General features: G+C 41.4%; 2 protein-coding genes across 2 annotated transcripts; both read right to left on the bottom strand.

Moving 5' to 3' along the window:
• Positions 1-4,953: 4,953 nt before the first annotated feature.
• On the bottom strand, positions 4,954-15,178 carry LOC139171860 (C-signal-like). The gene is made up of 6 exons (XM_070760321.1): positions 15,035-15,178; positions 13,907-13,958; positions 13,112-13,302; positions 11,389-11,556; positions 6,665-6,775; positions 4,954-5,067 (listed from the first exon to the last, which is right to left on the bottom strand). The coding sequence occupies exons 1-6, from the start codon at positions 15,176-15,178 to the stop codon at positions 4,954-4,956; spliced, it is 780 nt and encodes a 259-aa protein (XP_070616422.1).
• A 2,035-nt stretch (positions 15,179-17,213) lies between these two features.
• LOC139172512 (C-signal-like) lies at positions 17,214-26,931 on the bottom strand. Its single transcript, XM_070761661.1, has 6 exons — positions 26,788-26,931; positions 25,982-26,033; positions 22,040-22,230; positions 19,822-19,989; positions 18,992-19,102; positions 17,214-17,347 (listed from the first exon to the last, which is right to left on the bottom strand). Exons 1-6 carry the CDS (start codon positions 26,929-26,931, stop codon positions 17,234-17,236), a joined length of 780 nt encoding a protein of 259 aa, XP_070617762.1. The 3' UTR covers positions 17,214-17,233.
• Between the last annotated feature and the right edge of the window lie 923 nt (positions 26,932-27,854).

Here is a 27,854-nt window from a genome sequence, read left to right as displayed (position 1 = left end):
TGTTCAGTGGTTTGGTTAACTGTAATGTTAGGAAAAGAGGTGTGTCTCTCTCGACACAATCTCCTCATTTGCCCCAGGCTACAGCATGCAAATCTTTCCCTGGGAAGAACAGCTCTTAAGGCAATTGTTTCGGCGACAGGTCCTTGGATGGGTGTTTCAAGAGCACAGCGGGAAAGAATTGATAGGGAAAACAGGCCTTGCGTGTTTTAGGCCAACCCTTGACACTTATTTATTTATTTATTTATTTATTCATTCATTCTGTTCTGTCGGGCTCTCTGGTAGAATCTTCCCAAAAATTCACAGGTACAAATTTCAGACACACACATTTTTGAAAATTCAAAACAATGTTCTTTATAATGAAAATTCACTTAAACCAAGCCCTCTTTTGGGATAGCAAAGAGCACTGTCTCCAAACAAACTGGTAATTTGTACAAGTCCCTTATCAGTTCTGTGATACTTAGCTTGCAGCTGTGAGGCAATTCACAATCCTTCTTCTTTCACAAAGTGAAACACACTTTGCTCTTTAGTTTCAAAGCGGGGAAAAATCAGCACACAAAAAGTCAAAGTCAGTAAAGCAGTCACGAAACACAACGATCAGATAATCCTCCACAATGGCCAAACCCACAGGCTGCTATTTATAGCAGCCTCACTAATTACCACAGCCCCACCCAACCACAGGTGGCCTCATTTTCTTTGATAATAATCTCTCAGTTGTTGTTGCCTATGCATCACTCTCCTCATGCGTGGCTGTATCATTAACTCTTGTTCTGAATCCAAGGAGGAGCTAGATAATTGATCTCCTTCTGAGCTGTCTGCCACACTCTCTTCCTCCCTGTCATTCATGTCTTCTTGGTCAGAGGAGCCTTCATTAGCAGATTCCACTGTGGGCAAAACAGGCCTGCAGCATGTGGATGTCTCCCCCACATCCACAGTCCTTGGGGCAGGAGCAGGGCCAGAGCTAACCACAACACATTCATTTTTATTTGTTTTGTCCAATAAAGCTTCAACCGCAACAACACAAGAGCACGCAACAGATTCAAACTTAATATTAACCGCTGCAAACTTGACTGTAAAAAATATGACTTTAACAATGGAGTTATCAAAGCGTGGAACTCATTACCGGACTCATTAGTGTCAACCCCTAACCCCCAACATTTCTCCCTTAGACTATCCACAATTGACCTCTCCAGGTTTCTAAGAGGTCAGTAAGGGGCGTACATAAGTGCACCAGTGTGCCTTTCGTCCCTTGTCCTATTGTCTTTCCTTTATCTCATATATCATATATATTTTCTTCCTTTCATATATCTTCTCCTCTATTTTATATTTTTCTTTATATATATTACCTCCTGTCTATTCTCTTCTATATGTATTGTGTATTGGACAAAATAAACAAATAAATAAAATAAATAAATACACAATAATATACTATGAAGTTTGTAGAGGATATATACAAGTAGAATGTATCAAAGAGAGTATAGAAGAGAAAATATAGGAGTAAAATATAACTAGAGAGAACAGCAGAAAATATAAGAGATTAGAGAGATATAACAGATAGATGATGGAGAGAAGATATAGAAGATATAGAAGAGAAGATATAGGAGGTATAGGAGAAATGATAGGACAGGGAAAAAGCATAGGGATAGGATAGGATGCATTTCGCCATGTTTCGCAGACAAAAATAATGTCGAAAGTGTCTAGAAGGAGGAATTCAGACATCTTGTTAGCTATGCTTCTTGCATTGATTTGTTTGCATTTGAGATTGGTTTTGTATTCGAGATTGGTTTTGGATCAGATTGAAGAAGTAAGGGGCGCGCTTCCCTATTCTTGGTTGGGGGTACTTGGGATGTCGATTTGTTGTTGTTGTTGAGGGATGGCAGGTTGGGAGATGTGGGATGCATTGTGGGTCTTGAATTCGATGGTAATCTATGTAATCAGCTTCAACCGCAACAATACAAGAGCACGCAACAGATTCAAACTTAATACGAACCGCTCCAAACTTGACTGTAAAAAATATGATTTCAACAATCGAGTTATCGAAGCGTGGAACTCATTGCCGGACTCAATTGTGTCAACCCCTAACCCCCAACATTTCTCCCTTAGACTCTCCACGATTGACCTCTCCAGGTTCTTAAGAGGCCAGTAAGGGGCGTACATAAGTGCACTGTCAGGAACTGTTTTTTATTGTGTTGTGAGCCGCCCCGAGTCTACAGAGAGGGGCGGCATACAAATCTAATAAATACTAAATACTATACTGGTGTGCCTTTCGTCCCCTGTCCAATTGTCTTTCCTTTCTCTCACTTATCATATATATTTTCTTTCTTTCATATAGCCTCTCCTCTAAGTTCACTTTACCCTTATATATATTACTACATGTCTATTTTTCTTCCTATGTATTTTTGTATTGGACAAATGAATAAATAAATGAATGAATGAATGAATGAATGAATGAATGAATGAATGAATAAGTTTGTTTCTCCAAGATCCAGTCGTCTCTTAAGTTCTGCCCGTAGTTCACAGGAACGGATACATTGTAGGAGAGATAGATCTAATCTGGATCTAAGTTTGTTGTAATTAGTATTGTTTCTGGCACTGGAGTTTATGGTCTTGATTAATTGTTGTTCGGTGGAGGAAATGTGATCTCCTCCTCTCTGCTACTCACCCAATTTGCACACCCTTTGGGAGGTTTCTAAGCCTTCCCCTTAGGTCTGGGTTCACACAAATCAATGACACAAATAAATAGCAACAGCAAATTCTTCCGGGGAGAGACCCTTTCCATATTCGATATGTTGGTAATGGCCTATAAAGCCCTACATGGCATCGAACCGGAATACCTACGGGACCGTCTCCTGCGCACGAATCCCAGCGGCCAATAAGGTCCCACAGAGTTGGCTTTCTCAGGTCCTGTTGACTAAATAATGTCATCTGGTGGGCCACAGGGGAAGAGCCTTCTCTGTGGCGGCCCCAGCCCTCTGGAATCTACTCCCCCTGGAGATTAGAACTGCCCCCACCCTCCTTGTCTTTCATAAATTGCTTAAGACCCACCTGTATCGCCAGGCATGGGGGAATTGAGATATCTCCCCCAGGCTTTTATATTTTTATGTTTGGTATGTGTGGGGTGCATGGTTTTTAAATGATGGGGTTTTTAGATGTTTTTTAATATTAGATGTGTTTACATTGTAACAGTTATTATTATTGTTGTGAGCCGCCCCGAGTCTTCGGAGAGGGGCGGCATACAAATCTAATAAATTATTATTAATTATTATTATTATTATTACTGTAATGCTCCCTACACGGGGCTATCTTTGAAGAACGTCCAGAAATTACAGATCGTGCCAAACGCAGTCACACTAGCGGTCATAGGCCTTCGTAGATAGGTCCATGTTTCTCCAGCACTCCACAGGCTGCATTGGTTGCAATTCAAAGTGTTGGTTTTGACTTATAATGCCCTATTTGGCATCGGACCAGATTACTTATGGGACCACCTTCCGTCGTATGAGTCCCAGTGACCGGTCAGGTCCCACAGAGTTGGCCTTCTCCAGATCCCATCAACTAGACCAGGGGTAGGCAAAGTTGGTTCTTCTATGACATGTGGACTTCCATTCCCAGAATTCCTGAGCTAGCATGATTGTCTTTAGAATTCTGGGAGTTGAAGTCCACAAGTCATAAAAGAGCCAAATTTACCTACCCCTGAACTAGACAATGTGGCCTGGTGGGGCCTAGGGGAAGAGCCTTCTCTGTGGGGGCACCAGCTGGAATCAGCTCCCTCCAGAGATTTGCACTGTCCCCACCCTCCTTGCCTTCCGTAAAAGTCTTAAGACGCACTTGTGCCAACAGGCCTGGGAGCATTTGATATTATCCTCTGGTTGATGAATGGAATGCATGTTATATTGTTTGAATGAGAGTGATCGGTTTTTCAGAAATTGGGATTTTAGACTTGTTAGTTAATTTTATAATTGGATTTAGGGTATTTTATTGTTTTTATATTGTTCTGTCTGGGTGCCCCCAGACTTCAACACCAACTGGAAAAAGCAGCCAGACACGCTGGTAAAAGCAAAAGCACTTTATAGTTTGAAAAATAAACACAGAGAAAAACCTGTTCTTCCCAACAGGCAGGCTATGAGACTTCACAGCAAAGTCCTGACGGCCAGACAATACAGCAGACTTCTTGCTGGCACACACACCACTGTAGAGAATAAGCCCCCACGCCTTTTCCCCCAAGGTTTCAGCCTTCAAGGCCACAAGTCAGAATCAGAGACGCCAAAGATCACAGCCAGGTCCCAGGACTCCCAAAGATGCTACTCCACAAGACAGGAAGGGTGGGTCTGCATTTTCAGCCTTTCTGGGGAGAACCACACCCAAACCCAGCTGTTACCTATTTAGGACTGGAAGTACCTGGCTAATTGTCCCCTTCGTTGTTCTGCTCTTCTCTGCCTGTGATCGATGATGGCTTGAGCATTTTCATCTAAGGACTCCAGGCTGCTTGCTGGGGAGAGCTCCACCCCGGGGGACTCTGGCTGTTCCCCCTCTCCCTCGGCCTGATATTCCTCCTCCCCTTCTGCCTGGGCCTCCTCCTCCTCCTCCTGTTCCTCATCCTCCCCCTCTGAGCAGGGAGCCGGCAGAGGTTCAGCCGTTCCCTGAGGAGCCTCAGACGGAATCACAACATATATATATCTTTTAAGCCACCTCAGGTCCTTGGAGAGGGGCGGAATATAAATCAAATCAAATCAAATCAAATCAAATCAATCAATTAATCAATCAATGTGGCACTTGGGATGAAAGGTGATGGCAAGATTTTTCCGTGACCATGGCGCATTTTATTGATAATAAACAACAGTGAGACCTGCTTAGCGACAGGTTCATCCTACAGTAGAAACCAGCAGGAAGATTTCTCTTTTCAGTCCACCAAGATCTGATGCTTTTTCCCAGCAGGAAACTCAAGGATGCTTATTCTGTTCACCAGACTATTTTATTCCCCTCCCAATCCAGAAAAGTCCCGGATGACGAGGAATCTAAGCCAGCAATCACCTTCACCGTACCTCTACTACTCTCCTCCACTGTCACAGGAGCCTACGGGAAAAGGAGAAGCTGGATTAGGGTTCTGCAAATTGGTTTACATTCTTATCCCTGTGGTTGAAATTTTAATATTCAATTCGATTCACACTCTAGGACTAGGAACCCAATTGGATGACTTACTTACTTACTTACTTACTTACTTACTTACTTACTTACTTACTTACTTACTTACTTACTTACATACTTACATACTTACTTACTTACTTACTTACTTACTTACTTACTTACTTACTTACTTACTTACTTACTTACTTATTTATTTGTTTGGACTTTTATGCTGCCCCTCTCCGAGGACTCAGGGTGGCTCACAACAAGCAATGCATAACCTTGCCTTTCGCAAACTCCTTAAAACCCACCTCTGCTGTCAGGCATGGGGAAATTGATTCCCCCGGGATGTTCCCGCTTCGTGTATGGTTTTTGTCTGGGATGTATGACTGTTTTTATATTAAGGGTTTTAAATTTAAGTTGCTTTTTAACTATTGGATTTGTACTGTGCTTTTTGTTGTGAGCTGCTCCGAGTCTCCGGAGAGGGGTGGCATACAAATCTAATAAATAAAAATAAAAATAAAAATAAAAACATCCGAAATCCAATTAATTAAATATAAAATATAAAAAATATTTTAAAAACCCCAAAACCATAAACAACAGTCATTCCCATTTGATCAAATTTCATTCACACATTTAGGCCAATGATCAGGAGATGGTGAGTTCTAATCCTGTCTTGGGCATGAAAGCCAATTGGATGACCTTGAGTCAATCATCAGGTGATGGTTTCTAGTCCTGACTTAGCCAGTTGGATGTCTAAACCAAACTAACTCTCAGTTACTAATTTCCATTTTTTGAGAATATTCATTATCCCCTCCCACCACTTTTATTTATTTATTTAATTAATTAATTAATTAATTAATATATTTGGTCAAACAATTATAGGATGGTAGCTTGTATAAACATAACATTAGAAAAATAATGATAAAAAGTCATGATAAAGGGCAATAGGAGCATAGGACAGGGACGGTAGGCACAATGGTGCGCTTATGCACGCCCCTTACAGACCTCTTAGAAAGGGGGAGAGGTCAATTGTAGACAGTCTAAGGTTGAAGATTTTGGGGTTGGGGGAAGAAACCGCAGAGTCAGGTACTGCATTCCAGGCGTTGATTACTCTATTGCTGAAGTCGTATTTTTTGCAGTCTAGTTTAGAACAGTTAACATTTAGTTTAAATCTATTGCGTGCTCGTGTGTTGTTGTGGTTGAAGGTGAAGTAGTCACTCACAGGAAAGACATTTTGCTACATGATTTTGTGAACTATTGTTAAGTCAGAACAGAGGGGTCGAAGTTGTAAGTTGTCTAATCGAAGTATTTCCAGTCTGGTGGAGTAAGGTATTTTGTTGCGGGAAGAGGAGTGGAGGACTCTTCTTGCAAAATATTTCTGGACTCTCTCAATTGTATTGATGTCAGATATGCAATGTGGGTTCCATAGAGGCGAGCTGTATTCTAGGATTGGTCTGACAAATGTTTTGTATGTTCTGGTTAGCGGATCAATGTTACCAGAGAAGAAGCTGTGTAGTATCTTATAGGAATACCTTTATAGTACCTGTTCTGAGCCCATGTCAGTTTTCACCCATCCGGGATGGATCAGAACAGATGAAATTCCATCTTTTTTCAGTTCCACTGCAAGGCAGGCATTGACCATGTTCAGCGCTGCCTATAAAACCAAGCGTGAGAGAATTCACAAAACACAACAGATTCAAACTTAATATTAACCGCTCCAAACTTGACTGTAAAATATACGACTTTAGTAATCGAGTTGTCGAAGCACGGAACTCATTACTGGACTCTGTAGTGTCATGACCTAACCCCCAACATTTTACCTTTAGACTATCCACAGTTCACCTAACCAGATTCCTAAGAGGTCAGTAAGGGGTGTGCATAAGTGCACTAGCGTGCCTTCCGTCCCCAGTCCTATTGTCTCTCCTATATCTCTTATATCTTCTCTTCTATCCCTATATCCTTTCTCTATTCTTTCATTGATATATTTTATTCCTATATCTTATTCCTATATCCTATATCTATATCAGGAAAGACTTAACTCAATCTGTATAGTCTGGAGGACAGAAGGAAAAGGGGGGACATGATCGAAACATTTAAATATGTTAAAGGGTTAAATAAGGTCCAGGAGGGAAGTGTTTTTAGTAGGAAAGTGAACACAAGAACAAGGGGACACAATCTGAAGTTAGTTGCGGGAAAGATCAGAAGCAACGTGAGAAAATATTATTTCACTGAAAGAGTAGTAGATCCTTGGAACAAACTTCCAGCAGACGTGGTTGGTAAATCCACAGTAACTGAATTTAAACATGCCTGGGATATACATATATCTATTGTAAGATGAAATACAGGAAATAGTATATGGGCAGACTAGATGGACCATGAGGTCTTTTTCTGCCGCCAGTCTTCTATGTTTCTATGTTTCTATGTTTATTGCTATATTCTATTCCTATATCTCTTCTATTGTTTCTCTGATATATTTTACTATGAGTATATCCTCTATAACCTTCATTGTGTTTGGACAAAATAAATAAATAAATAAAAATAAATAGAATTAATGGAAGAATCTCGGGAGGCGGGATGAAAAGAGGGATCAGCCTAGAATCTCTACATTGTCACAAGCAAACTAAGTCCAACCCTCCTTGAGTGCTGTGGACCCCTGTCAAGTTCCAAGTTGGTTCTGACTCTAATTGAGAAGATTCCTGTGCATAGCCATTTAGTGGTGAATATCTGTAACTCAGGGGTAGGAGGAGGTTCGTTCTCTGAGTTCGTGGCCCGGTTTCCAATTGTTTCATTACTAGACTAGGTAACATCTTGAGCAGAGTTTCAGGGAGGTCCATGTTGGTTTTCTTCTGCTTATAAGGCGATGTGGTCAGTAGGTCTTGTGACTGGGAGGTCATAGGAGGTGAGAGTCATGTCAGACATGGGACTGGGAGGTCATAGGAGACATTGTGACTGGGAGGTCATAGGAGGTGAGAGTCATGTCAGACATGGGACTTGTGAGGGGAGTTGTGACAGGTAGGTGTGGGTTGCATCAACTGAGGTTCTTGTTTTCTGAAGGGAAGGTTTGCCTATTTGCCGATGACTCTAAAGTGTGCAATAGAGTTGATATTCCTGGAAGCATCTGTAATATGGCAAATAATTTAGCTTTACTAGATAAGTCATCAAAGCAATGGAAACTACAGTTTACTGTTTCCAAATGTAAAATAATGCACGTGGGGAAAAGGAATCCTCCATCTGAGTCTTGTATTGGCCTTTCTGTGTTTGCAAAAATTTCAGAAGAGAAGGATTTAGAGGTAGTGATTTCTGACAGTCTCATAATATCAGGCATGGGTCTTGTGTGGGGAGTTGTGATAGGTGTGAGCCACATCTTGTCTTCTTGTCTTCTGATGGGTCTTATGATAACCCACACCCAGTGTTGTGAGTGTTCCTTGCCAGCCTCAGGAAGTATCAGATTCAGAGGATGAGGAAACAAATGTTTTAGATTATCTTGGGTTAAAAAGATTATCAGAAGGCAGTGGGGACAAGAGTGTAAGAGAAGTTAGCATGGAAAGTGGTTCATCTTCAGATAATGGGGGAATAGCTGACAGCCCATGGGTAAATCCTAGGTTCAAGAGATTTGCAAAACGAAGAGAAGAAATTCTTGGGGAAATGTTCTGAATCAGCAGTTGCTAGAATTGGCTACAAAGGCAGACGTCACTTCCTGAAATATAGCAGAAAAGAAGTCCTTTTGGACAACATGCCATTGAAATATGGCATGATTTATATCTCCGGAAAAAGTAAGCTTTTTGATAAACCATGACAGACTATGCTAATTTAGATTAACAAGAACACTGAGCAGAGCCTTTTTAGTACTGAATAAGCCCTTACGCCTTAAGAGAGATTTATAGCCTTGTTTTTCCAGCTTTTGAGCTTGGAATGTGAAATTGCATCGTAGAGTATTCACTGTGCATGATCATTGCAATCCCTGTTTGTTTCATTGCCAATTATATTCTGTGTAAGAGAGAATAAAGGGTTTATTTATTTGAAGATCAGAGCCTTGGGAAAAGATTTGTGAAATTGCTTAGTCGGACCAGAACACCCAGTAGTGGGTTTCATTTACATAGAAACTATAGAAGTCTGATGGCAGAAAAAAACCTCATGGTCCATCTAGTCTGCCCTTATACTATTTTCTGTATTTTATCTTAGGGTGGATATATGTTTATCCCAGGCATGTTTAAATTCAGTGACTGTGGATTTATCTACCACGTCTGCTGGAAGTTTGTTCCAAGGATCTACTACTCTTTCAGTAAAATAATATTTTCTCACGTTGCTTTTGATCTTTCCCCCAACTAACTTCAGATTGTGTCCCCTTGTTCTTGTGTTCACTTTCCTATTAAAAACACTTCCCTCCTGGACCTTATTTAACCCTTTAACATATTTAAATGTTTCGATCATGTCTTCCCTTTTCCTTCTGTCCTCCAGACTATACAGATTGAGTCCATTAAGTCTTTCCTGATACGTTTTATGCTTAAGACCTTCCACCATTCTTGTAGCCCGTCTTTGGACCCCTTCAATTTTGTCAACATCTTTTTGTAGGTGAGGTCTCCAGAACTGAACACAGTATTCCAAATGAGGTCTCACCAGCACTCTATATAGCGGGATCACAATCTCCCTCTTCCTGCTTGTTATACCTCTAGCTATGCAGCCAAGCACCCTACTTGCTTTTCCTACCGCCTGACTGCACTGTTCACCCATTTTGAGACTGTCAGAAATCACTACCCCTAAATCCTTCTCTTCTGAAGTTTTTGCTAACACAGAACTGCCGATACAATACTCAGATTGAGGATTTACCTTTGCTACTAATTCGGGAACGGAAGTGCATGGGCACAGAGCACTTTTGATGACACCCGCATGACTGGGCAGAGTCTCACGCCACTCTGCTACTGGTTTATCCAAACCGGTGTGAACCAATAGCAACCCACCACTACTCATACCTGACCCATCACAAGATCTATCAGAAGACAAGACCCTCGCTTGACATGACCCAAACCTACCCAGTTCCACATGGTTCTTCTGGAGCCTGGGGAGGGTGTAAATCTGTCCTACCGGGTCTACCAGAAGTTGGGAAATGGGCTGTTTCTGGCCTCCAGTGGGGTGAGGAAGGTAATTTTCACCCTCCCCAGGCATTGACTTATAGGTGTGGGCACTCATGCAGGTGCGATGGTGTGTGCGCACACACATTCAGCACCCGAGGGGAAAAAAGGGTTGCCATCACTGCCCTAAGCTCCATTGAAGATGTTACCTAGGCTGGTAACAAAATGTTCAGAAACCCTTCACCCTCAATAAATCAGTATAATGTAACTTTCATATGCGGACCTGAGCTTTCACCATCATTTCTGTCATCATTTTAACAAACTTTCTCGGATGGTCATACATTTTCTGGACTTTGGTCCCAGTCTTTTGTGGTTAGCTCTGGCCCAGCTCCTGCCCCAAGGACTGTGGATGTGGGGGAGACATCCACATGCTGCAGGCCTGTTTTGCCCCCGGTGGAATCTGATGATGAAGGCTCCTCTGACCAAGAAGACATGAGTGACAGGGAGGAGGAGAGTGTGGCAGACAGCTCAGAAGGAGATCAATTATCTAGCTCCTCCTTGGATTCAGAACAAGAGTTAATGATACAGCCACGCATGCGGAGAGTGATGCATAGGCAACAACAACTGAGAGATTATTGTCAAAGAAAATGAGGCCACCTGTGGTTGGGTGGGGCTGTGGTAATTAGTGAGGCTGCTATAAATATCAGCCTGTGGGTTTGGCCATTATGGAGGATTATCTGATCGTTGTGTTTCGTGACTGCTTTACTGTCTTTGACCTTTTGTGTGCTGATTTTTCCCCGCTTTGAAACTAAACCAGAGCAAAATGTGTGTCACTTTGTGAAAGAAGAAGGACTGTGAATTGCCTCACAGCTGCAAGCTAAGTATCACAGAACTGATAAGAGACTTGTATAAATTACCAGTTTGTTTGGAGACGAGTGCTCTTTGCTATACCAAAAGAGGGCTTAAGTTATAAAGAACATTGTTTTGAATTTTCAAACGTGTGTGTGTCTGAAATTTGTACCTGTGAATTTTTGGGAGGAGTCTACCAGAGAGCCCGACAGAACACAGTCCAGCTTCACTTTAAAAAGACTTCACATTGATCAGAGGCTACTGGAGCCAGAGATTGACCCAAGAGGGGCTAGATATGCCTTGGAGGATCTCGTTGGTTATGTTCAAAATAACAAAAATTCCAAATTACCTTGCTGACACGATATTGGTACAACGGAGGAACATCTACTGGTAAGGATGTAAAACCCTGCCCAATGGAGCCAACGACAGAAGTTACGTTGATGACAACTGCCTTGGGGCCTCCCACGTGGCCTTTTGTGGTCTCCTTGGCAGCCTTCTTTAGGAGAGGCAGGAATTCCTAAAATACATATGAAACAGTAGGCCAAAATGTTACATTTCTCTTCTTCCTGGGTCTCCTTCAGATCCCCAGTTTTATTCTCACCGTCTTTTTAAAATTTCCCAAATCATGGCTTTTTCTTGGTTCCACCTCCCATCTCATTGGCTCATGGTTGACCTTCTTGGATTACCTGTAGAGCAGTGAAGGGCGGCAAATTTTTTTAATTATCATGCTTATTTTGTGGGTGTGGCTTGCCAGCCATGTGACCAGATGGGAATGGTTTGACAATCATGTGACCAGAAGATGGCTTAAAGGTCATGTGACTGGCTTAAAGGTGGCCAACTTGATGTCACTCACGTCAAGGGTTTGGGTTAGGGTGCTTGGCCTCTCTTCAAGTCAAAGAGAATCAATTTCCCCATCTATTTACTATTGCTGAACATCCAAAACATACTATTTAATTCTATGTATATATGCCATATGTGTACACACATATTACACACAGGCACACAAATATATATATGATCTACTATATAAAGTATATGTGCAGTAATGGGCAGCCAAAATTTTTACTGCCACGCTGTGGGTGTGGCTTATTTTGTGGGTGTAGCTTGATGGTCATGTGACTGGGTAGGAGTGGCTTGGCGGCCATCTGAGCAGGTGGGAGTGGCTTGAACGATCATCATCGTTCAAGTGAACTGTTAAGTCTTCAACTTACAACCTCAGCAGTGTCGCTCGCTGGAGTGACAATTTGCTTCGTGTTTCCCACACTATACTTCCTGGGTTACTTCCCGCCTCAGGCCTATCAGCTGTTGAGAAAACATGGGGGAGGAAAAGGACCCCCCACAACTCCTGCCGGTGCTGGTTTCCCTGCCACTTTCCGAGGAGGAGGAGGACGGGAGGGGGGGTGTTTAAAAATATCAGAAAACTGAGGGAGAGTCATAAGGTTATTATTGCCGCACAATGCCTTTTCATCTCAGCTGCGGGCAGAGTCAGGGCCTCAGGAGGTGGCTGCGTGAGGCTGGAGGGGAGCCGAGCAGGAGAGAGGGATACTTGTCCGAGGCCAGGAAGGAGGAAAGAGGAAAAAAGCGAGGCACACACAGCAGCAGCAGCAGGAGGGGGGGGGGAAAAGAGACGTGAGCCAAGATTGGTAATCCAGGAAGTGATTGCCACCAGTCAGCTGGAGCTGTGCATGCAGCTTCATTTCCGCTGGTGGAACTGCGTGCCACCCCGCCTTGCCTGCTGCCCACTTCTGTGTATGTGTATGTACACACACACACAGAGAGAGAGAGAGAGAGCTCTTATAAAATTATACACATTCAACCTCATTTACTGTGATAGGAAAAGCATACCTATCTCCGGGACCACCTTCTGCCACACGAATCCCAGCAACCAGTTAGGTCCCACAGAGTTGGCCTTCTCCTGGTCCCGTCGACCAAACAATGTCGATTGGCAGCACCCAGGGGAAAAGCCTTCTCTGTGGCGGCCCCGGCCCTTTTCTACCAGTTCTGCATACCTGAATTTACCCATAGGAGCCCATCACTGCTGCATAGCACCTAGGCCCCTAAACCAGACTTACTTTGACCATTAGGAGAGGTCCCACTGTATTGATCTTGTACGACAATAGCATATCTTCCTGATCGACGTTTTCCAGGGAAAAGGCTAGGGAATTTCTGGCAGCATTGTTGATTAGCAGATTGAGCCCTTTTCCTTTCAGATGGGATTCCACGTCTGACGCTGCCCGCTTTATGCTGGAAAGGTCTGCCGTATCTACCACACAGAGAAGAAAGCTAATAGGACAGGTGTCAATCAAGATGATGTGGTTCCCAGCTTGATGAGCGCAGGTAAAATATAATGGAAAAGAAGAGACCTTCGGAGACAGGAAGGAAAGCTGCAGCCTAGATAATAATCTCAGAAATGAATTTTGCCTACCTAGCAGTTTGAAAGCATGCAAATGCGAGTAGATAAATAGGTACCACTTCGGTGGGAACGTAACAGCTTTTTGGGCGCCTTTGGCTTATAGCTCTGTTGACCAATGTCCATGAAAATTGTCAGAAAATGCTGGCTCCCTAGGTCAAGAAAAGGATATGAGTACCATGCCCTAGAACCAGACACGGCTGGACAGGGAACCTTCTACCTTTTAAATGAAATATTTGAGTAAAACAGAGGAGGGATCTTATGGAATCTCATAAGGGACCTTCCCTAGTGTTCAAGAGAGTAAAAACAAAAAAGAGGGGTAGAAGACTTGGTACAGATGATACAGACTTCCTGACTTGGAAGATTGATGTTAGTTTTTTAGAATGGAACGAAGTAGAGTAGATCAGGTTTGCTGGCTTCTATTGCAATAAATACCCAGAGAGTAACAATGCCATACCTAATTGAATGACGTGAGTGTTGCCATGCTGACTAGCAAAATTCTGCAAAGCCTGCAATTGAGAAAGAAAATGTTAAAAAAGAACAGGTTGAACAAATGGATAAAACATAAAAATGTGTTGTGGTTAGCTCTGGCCCTGCTCCTGCCCCAAGGACTTTGGATGTAGGGGAGGCATCCACATGCTGCAGGCCTGTTTTGCCCCCGGTGGAATCTGTTGATGAAGGCTCCTCTGACCAAGAAGACATGAGTGACAGGGAGGAGGAGAGTGGGGCAGACAGCTCAGAAGGAGATCAATTATCTAGCTCCTCCTTGGATTCAGAACAAGAGTTAATGATACAGCCACGCATGTGGAGAGCGATGCATAGGCAACAACAACTGAGAGATTATTATCAAAGAAAATGAGGCCACCTGTGGTTGGGTGGGGCTGTGGTAATTAGTGAGGCTGCTACAAATAGCAGCCTGTGGGTTTGGCCATTGTGGAGGATTATCTGATCGTTGTGTTTCGTGACTGCTATACTGACTTTGACTTTTTGTGTGCTGATTTTTCCCTGCTTTGAAACTAAACCTGGGCAAAGTGTGATTCACTTTGTGAAAGGAGAAGGACTGTGAATTGCCTCACAGCTGCAAGCTAAGTATCACAGAACTGATAAGGGACTTGTACAAATTACCAGTTTGTTTGGAGACAAGTGCTCTTTGCTATCCCAAAAGAGGGCTTAGTTTATGTGACTTTTCATTATAAAGAACATTGTTTTGAATTTTCAAACGTGTGTGTGTCTGAAATTTGTACCTGTGAATTTTTGGGAGGATTCTACCAGAGAGCCCAACAGAACAAAAATGTATCTTCTGCAATCTCAGTTCCAATACAGCAGAGCTTCCCCCCCCCCTTTTTTTTTTATAACACTGTAAGAAAAATTTCAAGAGACCAAAAGACTACATTATTGACAATAAAATAAAGAAAAAAATAGACCGGTATGCATACAGGGAACCAATGAGATCACGGAGAGACACCTGTGTATCTCTGGGGTGATTTGCTCAATACAGGACACATCATTTATAGGTTTCTTAATGTCTTATTCCAACCCAGCTCATATCTTAAAGAGGTTGAATTACGGTTGGTCTTCTACATACCTTTGATTCTGGGCCAGTAGGGTTCCTACAGGTTGCAAAAATATGTCCAGGAGGAGGGTTCAATTTCACCAGCTCTTTCACCAGTCCAAGTCCAATTCCCCGGTTGCTTCCGGTTACCAGGATGTTCCGAGCTACTTGAAACATTCTGACCTTTGACTTTTGCACATCAACACTGTTGGCCTTTTGACAGGTGGTGACATCTGCATCTCCAAATAAGAAGAGGTTACCGTTATTAGACTAGCCTGAAGTGTATTACGTCCCTGACAACGGCCAAAGCGCCCCGGATTGGTTGGTTCAGGAAGTGGGAGTTTCCTTCAGTCTGATTGGCTGTTACTGTTCATATAAATAGTGCTCGTATAAATAGTGTAAATACCGCTCGTATAAATAGAGCTGTCAGGGTTTTGAAGTGTACGTTCATCCTACTAACTGTTCTACTTATACTGAGTTGTTACTGTTTTACAGTTACTTGACAGTTAACAAACTCAATAAATGTTCCGAGCTACTTCAAACATTCTGACCCTTCATTTTTGCTTTTCAACACTGTTGGTCTTTGGACAAGTTGTGACATCTGCACCTCCAAATAAGAAGAGGTTACTGTTATTAGACTAGCCTGAAGTGTGTTATGTCCCTGGCAATGGCCAAAGCGCCCCCGGATTGGTTGGTTATATAGAAAAAGCAGAAAGTTCCTAGAGAGTCACAAACTTTAATGATTGGCTTTGCTATTCCTTCCTTAATCAGACTATCTTGCAGGTGTCTTACCTGAAGCAAATAAAAGAGTCTCAAAGAGATTGTCCTGATAGGGGGAAGAAGATTTCTATTGTTCATTGTGATCCAGGACTGATTTAACCCCCCCCCAAAAAAAAACCAGATTTAGCTGTATTATATAACACTTTCTGCCACCTCCTCCTTTCTCTACAACCATCTCTGTGTTTCTCTTCTCCACTTCATCTAAAATTATGCCTTTCATACCCACAAATATTTCAGCATCTGTAAAAACAAAGATATATTTTCTTCACTGTCTGCATGACAATTATGACATCATTTCTCTGTTCCTTATGATTGACTGCAGTTTCTTTCATAAACTCTGCTGACTTTATGATATATATGTGTATATACAGAGGTGGGCTGCTGCTAGGGCGGGGTGGAACACCGTTCCGCCGGTGAAAATGGACTTGCATGCAAATCTCCATCACCAACTACTGTTCATGCACTGTGCATACGCTGTGCACGCGAAATTCAGGTTCTACGCATGTGCAGAATCCAAATCTCGCCACCCCAGCCAGCAACGAAAACATCTATTGGTAGGTGGGGCCAGAGAGCGCAACGGTCACTCGGTGGCCGTGGGACGCCTTTTCTGTTGCTGTGGCCATTTGGAGAGGAGACTCGAGCAAAATACAGCCGCGTGAGCAGTCATGGGCCTTCGTACGCCCATGTGTCTCCAGCACACAACAGTCTGCATTGGTTGCTGATTGGTTTCCGAACGCAATTCAAGGTGTTGGTTTTGACCTATAAAGCCCTACATGTCATTGGACCAGATTACTTACGAGATTATGCTGTTTGAGTCCCAGCGACTGGTCAGGTCCCACAGTGTCGGCCTTCTCCAGGTCCCGTCAAGTAGACAATGTCTCTTGTCGGGACCTAGGGGAAGAGCCTTCTCTGTGGGGACTTTGGCCCTCTGGAATCAGCTCCCTTGGAGATTCACACTGCTCCCACCCTCCTTGCCTTCCATAAGAGTACTTAAGACGCATTTGTGCCAACAGGCCTGGGACCCTTAGATATTATCCACTGGTTGATGAATGGAATACATGTTATATTGTTTAAATGAGAGCGATCGATTTTTAAGAAATTGGGATTTCAGACTTGTTAGTTAATTTTATGATTGGACTTAGGATTTTTAAAAAAATATATTTTAATCCGCCTTGAGTCCTTGGAGAAAGGTGGCATATAAATCAAATAAATATAATAAACAAACAAACAAACAAACAAATAAATAAATAAATAAATAAGTGGCACTTGAGATGAAAGGTGATGGTAAGATTTTTCCATGACCATGGCATATTTTATTGATAATAGACAACAGTGAGACCTGCTTAGCGACAGGTTCATCCTACAGTAGAAACCAGCAAGAAGATTTCTCCTTTCAGTCCAACAAGATCTGATGCTTTTTCCCAGCAGGAAACTCAAGGATGCTTATTCTGTTCACCAGACTATTTTATTCCCCTCCCAATCCAGAAAAGTTCCAGATGACGAGGAATCTAAGCCGGCAATCACCTTCACCAAACCCTTACTACTCTCCTCCACTGTCATAGGAGCCTGCGAGAAAAGGAGAAGCTGGATTAGGGTTCTGCAAATCGGTTTACATTCTTATTCTTGTTGTAGTTGTTGTTGAAATTTTAATATGCAATTCGATTCACACTCTAGGACTAGGAACCCAATTGGATGACTTTATTTATTTATTTTATCAATTGGACTTTTATGCCGCCCCTCTCCAAGGACTCAGGGCAGCTCGCAACATATAATAAAATAATGCATAACATCTTAAATCTAATTAATTAAATATAAAATCTTTAAAAAAAAAAAAGCCAAAACCATAAAAAACAGTCATTCCCATTCAATCAACTTTCATAAACACATTTAGGTCAATCATCAGGAGATGGCGAGTCCTAATCCTGTTTTAGTTATAAAAGCCAATTGAGTCCTTGAGTCAATCATCAGGTGATAGTTCCCAGTCCTGCCATTTGGATGTCTAAACCAAACCAGCTCTCAATTACTAAGTTTCCAATTTTTATGAGAATATCCATTATCCCCTCCCACCACCTTTATTTTATTTGTTTATTTATTGATATATTTTGTCAAACAATTGTAGGATGGTAGTTTGTATAAACATAACATTAGAAAAGTAATGATAAAAAGTCACGATAAAAGACAATAAGAGCGTAGGACAGAGACGGTAGGCCCAATGGTGCACTTATGAATGCCCCTTTCAGATCTCTTAGAAAGGGGGAGAGGTCAATTGTAGACAGTTTGAGGTTAAAGGTTTTGGTGTTAGGAGGAGTAGAAACCACAGAGGCAGGTAGTGTAGTCCAGGCGTTGATTACTCTATTGCTGAAGTCGTATTTTTTGCAGTCTAGTTTAGAGCGGTTGACATTTAGTTTAAATCTATTGCATGCTCGTGTGTTGTTGCAGTTGAAGGTGAAGTAGTCACTCACAGGAAGGACATTTTGGTACATGATTTTGTGAACTATTGTTAAGTCAGAACGGAGGGATCGAAGTGTAAGTTGTCTAATCAAAGAATTTCAAGTCTGGCGGAATAAGGTATTGTGTTGTGAGCAGAGGAGTGAAGGACTCTTCTTGTGAAATATTTCTGGACTCTCTCAATTGTGTTGACATCAGATATGCAATGTGGGTTCCATACAGGTGAGCTGTGTTCTAGGATTGGTCTGACAAATGTTTTGTATGCTCTGGTAGATCAATGTTACCAGACAAGAAGCTGCATGGTACCTTATAAGAACAACTTTCTTATTATTAGATTTGTATGCTACCCCTCTACGAGGACTTGGAGTGGCTCACAACAAGCAATACATCTACAAATCCAATTTTAAAAAATAAACAATTTTTAAAAACCCATATAAAATGACCATACAATCCAGACTAACCATTCATAAATCATAACAGCTAGGGGTATATCAATTTCCCCATGTCTGGTGACATAGATGTGTTTTCAGGAGTTTGCGAAAAGTAAGGAGTGTGGAAGCAGTCCTAATCTCCGGGGGGAGTTGATTCCAGAGGGCTGGGGCCACCACAGAGAAGGCTCTTCCCATGGGTCCCACCAGATGACATTGTTTTGTCGAGGGGACCCAGAGAAGGCCAACTCTGTGGGAACTAGTCGGTCGCTGGGATTTCGTGTGGAAGAAGGCGGTCCCGGAGGTATTCTGGTCCGATGCCATATATAAATACCCGTTCTGAGCCCATGTCAGTTTTCACCCATCCGGGATGGATCAGAACAGATGAAATTCCATCTTTTTTCAGTTCCACTGCAAGGCAGGCATTGACCATGTTCAGCGCTGCCTATAAAACAAAGCGTGAGAGAATGAATGGAAGAATCTCGGGAGGCGGGATGAAAGGAGGGATCAGCCTAGAGTCCCTACATTGTCACCTACAAAAAGATATTGATAAAATTAAACAGGTCCAAAGATGGGCTACAAAAATGGTAGCCTGGAGGACAGAGGGGAAAGGGGAGACCTGATCGAAACATTTAAATATGTTAAAGGGTTAAATAAGGTTCAGGAGAGAAGTGTTTTTAATAGGAAAGTGAACACAAGAACAAGGGAGCACAATCTGAGGTTAGTTGGAGAAAGGATCAGAAGCAACATGAGAAAATATTATTTTACTGAAAGAATAGTAGATGTTTGGAACAAACTTCCAGCAGACGTGGTTGGTAAATCCACAGTAACTGAATTTAAGCATGCCTGGGATAAACATATATCCATCCTAAGATAAAATACAGGAAATCGTATAAGGGCAGACTAGATGGACCATGAGGTCTTTTTCTGCCATCAATCTTCTATGTTTCTATGTTTCTAGTATAACGTAAATTTCATGTGGGGACCTGAGTTTCCATCATCATTTCCATCAGATTCTGGACTTTGGTCCCAGTCCAGCTTCACTTTAAAAAAGACTTCACATTGATCAGAGGCTACTGGAGCCAGAGATTGACCCAAGAGAGGCTGGATACGTCATGGAGGATCTCGTTGGTTATGTTCAAAATAACAAAAATTCCGAATTACCTTGCTGGCACGATATTGGTACCATGGAGGAACCTCTGCTAGTGAGGGATCAAAACCCTGCCCAATGGAGCTAGCGATAGAAGATATGTTGACGACAACTGCCTTGGGGCTCCCCACTTTGTCTTTTGTGGTCTCCTTGGCAGCCTTCTTCAGGAGAGGCAGGAATTCCTAAGATACATATGAAACAGGAGGCCAAAATGTTGCATTTCTCTTTTTCCTGGGTCTCCTTCAGATCCCTAGTTTTATTCTCACTGTCTTTTTAAAATTTCCCAAATCATGGGGTTTTTTGGTTCCACCTCCAATCTCATTGGCTCATGGTTGACCTTCTTGGACTACCACACTGTGGGCATGGCTTTATTTTGTGGGTGTGGCTTGCTGGTCATGTGACCAGGGGGGTGGCTTAAAGGTCATGTGACTGGCTTAAAGGTGGTCACTCACATCAAAGGTTTGAGTTAGGGTGCCTGGCCTCTCCTCACCTCAAAAAGATACAATTTCCCCATCTATTTACTATTACTGAGCATCCAAAATATACTATTTAATTCTATGTATATAAGCCATGTGTGTACACACATATTACACACAGACACACAAAAATATTTATTATCTACTCTATAAAGTTTATGTGTAACACACACACACACACACACACAAAATAAAGTTATCTTTATCTATAACTTCTAAAGTTATCCACGTTCAACCTCATTTACTGTAATAGGAAAAAAATACCCAGAGCCCAGAAAGGAAAAGGGAGGAGTTTGATTTGGTGACACCTGATGAAGTGGACAAGGCCATTGGAGCTGTGAGTTCCGCCACCTGTCTACTGGATCCGTGTCCCTCTTGGTTGGTTTCGGCCAGTCGAGAGGTGACACGGAGCTGGGTCCAGGAGATTGTCAATGCCTCCCAAGGACAATTCCATCTGTCCGTCCATTACCCTGGGGGGAGAATCATTGACCCCCTCAGAGAGGTTCCGCAACTTGGGCATCCTCCTCGATCCACAGCTCACCTTAGAGAAACATCTTTCAGCTGTGGCGAGGGGGGCTTTCGCCCAGGTTCACCTGGTACACCAGTTGCGACCCTATTTAGACCGGGAGTCACTGCTCACAGTCACTCATGCCCTCATCACCTCGAGGCTCGACTACTGTAACGCTCTCTACATGGGGCTACCTTTGAAAAGTTTTCGGAAACTTCAGATCGTGCAGAATGCAGCTGCGAGAGCAATCATGGGCTTCCCTAAATATGCCCATGTCACACCAACACTCCGCAGTCTGCATTGGTTGCCGATCAGTTTCTGGTCACAATTCAAAGTGTTGGTTATGACCTATAAAGCCCTTCATCGCACCGGACCAGATTATCTCAGGGACCGCCTTCTGCTGCACGAATCCCAGCGACCAGTTAGGTCCCACAGAGTGGGCCTTCTCCAGGTCCCATCAACTAAACAATGCCCCTTGGCGGGACCCAGGGAAAGAGCCTTCTCTGTGGCGGCCCCAGCCCTCTGGAACCAACTCCCCCCAGAGATTATAATTGCCCCCACCCTCCTTGCCTTTTGTAAGCTACTTAAAACCCACCTCTGCCGCCAGGCATGGGGGAATTGAGATACTCTTTCCCCCTAGGCCTTTACAATTTATGCATGGTATGTCTGAATGTACGTTTGGTTTTTACTTTAATGGGTTTTTAATTGTTTTTACTATTGGATTATTGTGTATACTGTTCTATTATTGTTGTTAGCCGCCCTGAGTCTCCGGAGAGGGGCGGCATACAAATCCAATAAAACAAATCAAATCAAATAAAATTTTAAAAAATCAAATTTTTCTACCAGTTCTGCGTACCCGACTGTACCCTTAGGAGCCCATCACTGCTGTATAGCACCTAGGCCCCTAAACCAGACTTACCTTCACCACTAGGAGAGGTCCCACTGTATTGGTCTTGTATGACAATAGCATGTCTTCCTGATCGACGTTTTCCAGAAAAAATGTACGTTTGGTTTTTACTTTAATGGGTTTTTAATTGTTTTTACTATTGGATTATTGTGTATACTGTTCTATTATTGTTGTTAGCCGCCCTGAGTCTCCGGAGAGGGGCGGCATACAAATCCAATAAAACAAATCAAATCAAATAAAATTTTAAAAAATCAAATTTTTCTACCAGTTCTGCGTACCCGACTGTACCCTTAGGAGCCCATCACTGCTGTATAGCACCTAGGCCCCTAAACCAGACTTACCTTCACCACTAGGAGAGGTCCCACTGTATTGGTCTTGTATGACAATAGCATGTCTTCCTGATCGACGTTTTCCAGAAAAAAGTCTATGGAAGTTCTGGCAGCATTGTTGATTATCAGATTGAGCCCTTGTCCTTTCAGATGGGATTCCACTTCTGATGCCGCCCGCCTTATGCTGGACACGTCTGTCACATCTACCACACACAGAAGAAAGATAACAGAACAGGTATCAGTAAAAATGACATGGTTCCCAGCTTGATGAGCGCAGGTAAAATGTAATGGGGAAAAAAAGAGACCTTTGGAGACAGGAATGAAAGCTGCAGCCTAGGTAATAATCTCAGAAATGGATTATGCCTACCTAACGGTTTGAAAGCATGCAAATGATAGTAGATAAATAGGTACCTCTTCGGTGGGAACATAACAGCGTTTTGGGCGCCTTTGGCTTATAGTTCTATTGGCTAATGTCCATGAAAATTGTCAGAATTTGGAAAGATGAAAAGAAACCACAAAATACTTTCAATAATCACATGATTAGAAAATCTTTATTAAAAACTTGGTATGAAATCAAAAGGAAATATTACACTAAAATCCCTAGATGGTTATCTACCATGGAAGCTATCAGCTATCCAAATTTTATAGACCCAACAAAAACATTAAAATATGCAGATATTCTCTATCTAAATGGGGACTTAAAAACCAGACAAGAACTAGAATTACAAATCTATAAAATAGAATGGTGGACTTATACACAAATAAAATCTAGATATAATAAAGATAAACATACACCCGGTATTGGAATCACTACAAAACCCCTAGACAAAATATTGACAGGGTATGAGGACAAACAGATCACTAAAATTTACCAATTACTCCTAGAACAAGAAAAAATAAAGGACACAATTAAAAACCCTATGATAGCATGGGCCAAAAATGTCCAACATGATATCCATTTAGCAGACTGGGAGAAATCATGGAATACAATATCTAAAATAACACTGCCAGCTGCGTATAAAGAAAATTATTACAAACTTTTTAAAAAAAATATTTTTTATTAATTTTCAAAAAGACAGACAAAGACATACAACATTAAACATTTAAGGAGCTACCATTGCTCCGCTTGCTGTAGAAGTTACATTCTTGTTGAATTTAACTCTATATTTTTAATATTAAACTTATTAAATTTCTTTGTATTTTAAAATAGTCTATACTTACAAAAGAAGAAAGAAGAGATTATTAGTAATACAAAGAAAAAAGAATTAAAGAAGAAAGAATATGCACTTCTAAGTTAATTATACTATATACTATTTTATTTTATCTTATAATTAATTGTTAATACCATTTTTAAAATTCCACCAGTCATATACTTTATTCCATATTTTATAAAATTCTTTTTCGGTTTGGTTATTTAAACGTTTAGTCATCATATCTCATTCTGCACATTCTATAATTTGTGTCTTTTGGTATTCTCTTTTCTTTCCATTTCTGTGCAAATACTATTCTAGCCGCAACCAATATATGTATCATTAAATAATAAGTATCTTTTTTGTACTTTGTGTTTGAAATACCCAATAAAAAGAGTTCAGGAGATTTTTTAATCTTCTCCTTTGTTATTTCATTTATCCAGTTCTCTACTTTATTCCAAAATCTTTTTGTCTCAGAACATGTCCACCACGCATGATAGTATGCACCAATTTCTTTTTTACATTTCCAACAAATAGGCGATACAGACGGAAACATTTTAGAAATTCTATATGGTGGAAGGTTACCAACTTTTTATAGATGGTATATCCCACCATCAAGACTAGCAAAGATATACCCGATATTACAAGACACCTGCTGGAAATGTAAAAAACAAAAAGGTTCCTTTTTTCATATGTGGTGGTCCTGCCCCAAAATTCAAAAAATATGGAAAGCAACTCATAAATGGCTCACTGAAATTATAAAAGAGGAGATAGAATACACACCAGAAGGTTTACTCTTAGGAATCTGGAAAAGACCTTATACTAAACAAACACTCTTCCTCATAACACATATAAGTACCGCAGTCAGAATCTCATTGGCACAAACATGGAAAAATGAACAAACGCCAACAGAGAGCTTAATTATTGATAAAATATATAAATGTATTGAGATGGATGAAATGATAAACTCAATTAAGGGGATCGAAAGCAAAAAATCCAAACGATTATGGCACAAATGGCATGAAAGGATTCAAAGCAAAGATTGAAAATATAACAATACAAAGTACAGTGATACCTTGTCTTACGAACTTAATTGGTTCCGGGACGAGGTTCTTAAGGTGAAAAGTTTGTAATTAATGTGTGCAAGCCCAAAATTCACCCCTTTTGCCAGCCGAAGCGCTCGTTTTTGTGCTGCTGGGATTCCCCTGAGGCTCCCCTCCATGGGAAACCCCACCTCCGGACTTCTGTGTTTTTGCGATGCTGCAGGGGAATCCCAGCATCGCAAAAACGAGCGCTTCGCTGGCAACGGAAGTCTGGAGGTGGGTTTCCCAGCGAAGGGAACCTCAGTGAAATCGCAGCATCGCAAAAACACCGAAGTCCTCAAAACCCCACCTCCAGACCTCTGTGTTTTTGCGATGCTGCGATTTCACTGAGGCTCCCCTCGCTGGGAAACCCCACCTCCAGACAAAAACGGGTGCTTCGCTGGCAACGGAAGTCCAGAGGCGGGGCATTCCAGTGGTGGCAGCGGGTTTGTAAGGTGAAAATAGTTTGTAAGAAGAGGCAAAAAAATCTTAAACCCCAGGTTTGTATCTCGAAAAGTGTGTATGATGAGGCGTTTGTAAGACTAGGTCTCACTGTATCAGTATACAAAAGAAGGATAACAATTACCTTAAGATATATGATCTCTTTTTCTATGTATTTCTTTCAACACTAATAGTAAAATCTACTTACGATATTTATATGTAAATGTATAAATGTATGAAGACATGTATCGGAAAGGAATAGAAATGGATTAAGATCTGTTAAATTAGAACAAAATATGTGAGAAATATTTTTTTTACTCCTTATTCTTTTTACTTTCTTTTTCTTTATTTCTTTTTGGAAAACAATAAAGATATTTATATTAAAAAAATTGTCAGAAAACACTGGCTTCCTAGGCCAAGAAAAGGATATGAGTACCAGTGTTCCCTCTAATTTTTTGGGGTGGGTGGGCGGAAAAGTATAGTGTCTGATCGGCAGTCCCTTCGGGATTGGGCGGCACAGAAATAATAAATTAATAAATAAATAAATAAATAAATAAATAAATAAATAAATAAACAAACAAACAAACAAACAAACAAACAAACAAATTTAAAAAACCACCCTGTTTTGCCTCAGAGAATTTCAAAATAAAATACTGTACTGTGTGTCTATAACAGTGAGCTCATAATAGGGCAACTCTATCAATATCAAAATGCCACTTAAATAGTTGAGCTAGTTTCAAACTAGATTTTGATTTTCTTTCTCTCTTCCTTACTCCCATTCTTTTTCTTTCTCTTTTCCTTCCTCTCTTTTTTCTATCTGTTTCTCTCTCTTCCTCTCTCTCTCCTTCCCTCTCACTCTTTCCCTCTTGGCTTCTCGGCAGGTTTGGAAAACTCTGAGTTGATGATGATTTTTAAGTGAGCGATTGCTCACTGCTCAGCTTAGAGGGAATTATGATGAGTAACATGCCCTAGAATCAGACATGGTTGGACAGGGAACCTTTTACCTTTGAAATGAAATATTTGAGTAAAACGGAAGAGGGATCTTATGGAATCTCAGAAGGGACCTTCCCTAGTGTTCAAGAGAGTAAAAACAAAAAAGAGGGGTAGAAGACTTGGTACAGTTAATACAGACTTCCTGACTTGGAAGATTGATGTTAGTTTTTTAGAATGGAACGAAGTAGAGTAGATCAGGTTTGCTGGCTTCTATTGCAATAAATACCCAGAGAGTAACGATGCCATACCTAATTGAATGACGTGAGTGTTGTTATGCTGATTAGCAAAATTCTGCAAAGCCTGCAATTGAGAAAGAAAATGTCAAAACAGAACAGGTTGAACAAATGGATAAAATATAAAAATGTATCTTCTGCAATCTCAGTTCCAATACAGCAGAGGATTGTCTTTTTATAACACTGTAAAAAAAATCCAAGAGACGAAGAGAATAAAAGAGGAAATACTTATTAAGTTTGAATCTGTTGCGTGCTTTTGTGTTGTTGCGATTGAAGCTAAAGTAGTCTTAGTATGATCCTTAATTACTTTTAAAATAGGAAATAATTAAATAGTATGTTTTTACCCATTAAATGCATTAATCATTATAATCATTATCTAGCACTGAACTTTTATAGCAATTAAAGAAAATTGAGCTACTTGCCTAAACTGTTATCTTACTGAACCTTATGGGTTTGGTACAAAAGCTTAAAATGTTACTGTGCTCCTCAATAAACAATGCTGTCTATCATTTGTCCTTTTTGTGGCTATTCAAATAACGTGACTTCACAACTGAAAAAGAGTCCAAGCACGCAGTCACATGACTTTTAAGCCACCCCGGTCACATGATTGTCAAGCCACTCGCACCTGGTCACATGGCCAGCAAGCCACTCCTACCCAGTCACATGACCATCAAGACACACCCACATCCACCACATCCACCACATCCACGCCGATAGCATGGCAGTAAAAAATTTGGCAGCCCTTCACTGAAGCCCAGCATCAGTACGTTACTCCAGCTCATATCTTAAAGAGGTTGAATTATGCTTGGTCTTCTACATACCGTTGATTCAGGTCCAGGAGGGTTCAGACAGGCTGCAAAAATATGTCCAGGAGGAGGGTTCCGTTTCACCAGCTCTTTCACCAGTCCAAGTCCGATTCCCCGGTTGGTTCCGGTTACCAGGATGTTGCGAGCTACTTGAAACATTCTGACCCTTGACTTTTGCACGTCAACTCTGCTCGCCTTTGGACAGGTGGTGACATCTGCATCTCCAAATAAGAAGAGGTTACCGTTATTAGACTAGCTGGAAGTGGCTTCTCTTAAACACAACAACAGGTAAATCTTGACTTATAGCCGTAATGGGAACCAGAATTTCCAATGCCAAGCAGGGCAATTGTTCAAGTGAATTGCACCTAGTTTTATGATTTTGTATGTGTGTGTGTTATGGTTCTTAGGTTAAGGAGCTGAGATGGCGCAGCAGGTAGAGTGCAGTACTGCAGGCTACTAAAGCTGATTGTTAGAACTGCAGGTCAACAGTTCAAATCTCATCACCGGTTCAAGGTTGACTCAACCTTCCATCCCTCCGAGGTGGGTAAAATGAGGACCCGGATTGTTGCGGGCAATATACTGGCTCTGTTAAAAAAAGGTGCTATTGCTAACATGTTGTAAGGTGCCCTGAGTCTAAGGAGAAGGGCGGCATTAAAAAAATGAATGAATCAATCAATCAATGAATCAATCAATCAATCAATCAATCAATCAATCAATCAATAATCACTATGGTCATTAAGCCGGGGTGGCGCAGCAGGTAGAGTGCTTTACTGCAGGCCACTAACGCTGACTTATAGATCTGAAGCTCAGCGGTTCAAATCTCATCACTGGCTCAAGGTTGACTCAGCCTTCCATCCTTCCGAGGTGGGTAAAATGAGGACCTGGATTGTGGGGGCAATAGCCTAGCTCTGTTAAAAAAAAGTGCTACTGCTAACATGTTGTAAGCCGCCCTGAGTCTAAGGAGAAGGGCGGCATAAAAATCGAATAAATAAATAAGTAAGTAAGTAAGTAAGTAAGTAAGTAAGTAAGTAAGTAAGTAAGTAAGTAAGTAAGTAAGTAAGTAAGTAAATAAATAAGTGAAT

The sequence above is a fragment of the Erythrolamprus reginae genome, chromosome 9, assembly GCF_031021105.1.
Source record: "Erythrolamprus reginae isolate rEryReg1 chromosome 9, rEryReg1.hap1, whole genome shotgun sequence".
Lineage (NCBI taxonomy): Eukaryota > Metazoa > Chordata > Lepidosauria > Squamata > Dipsadidae > Erythrolamprus > Erythrolamprus reginae.
The sequence above is the reverse complement of the archived record's forward strand: the minus strand, read 5'-3'. Positions and strand labels throughout refer to the sequence as shown.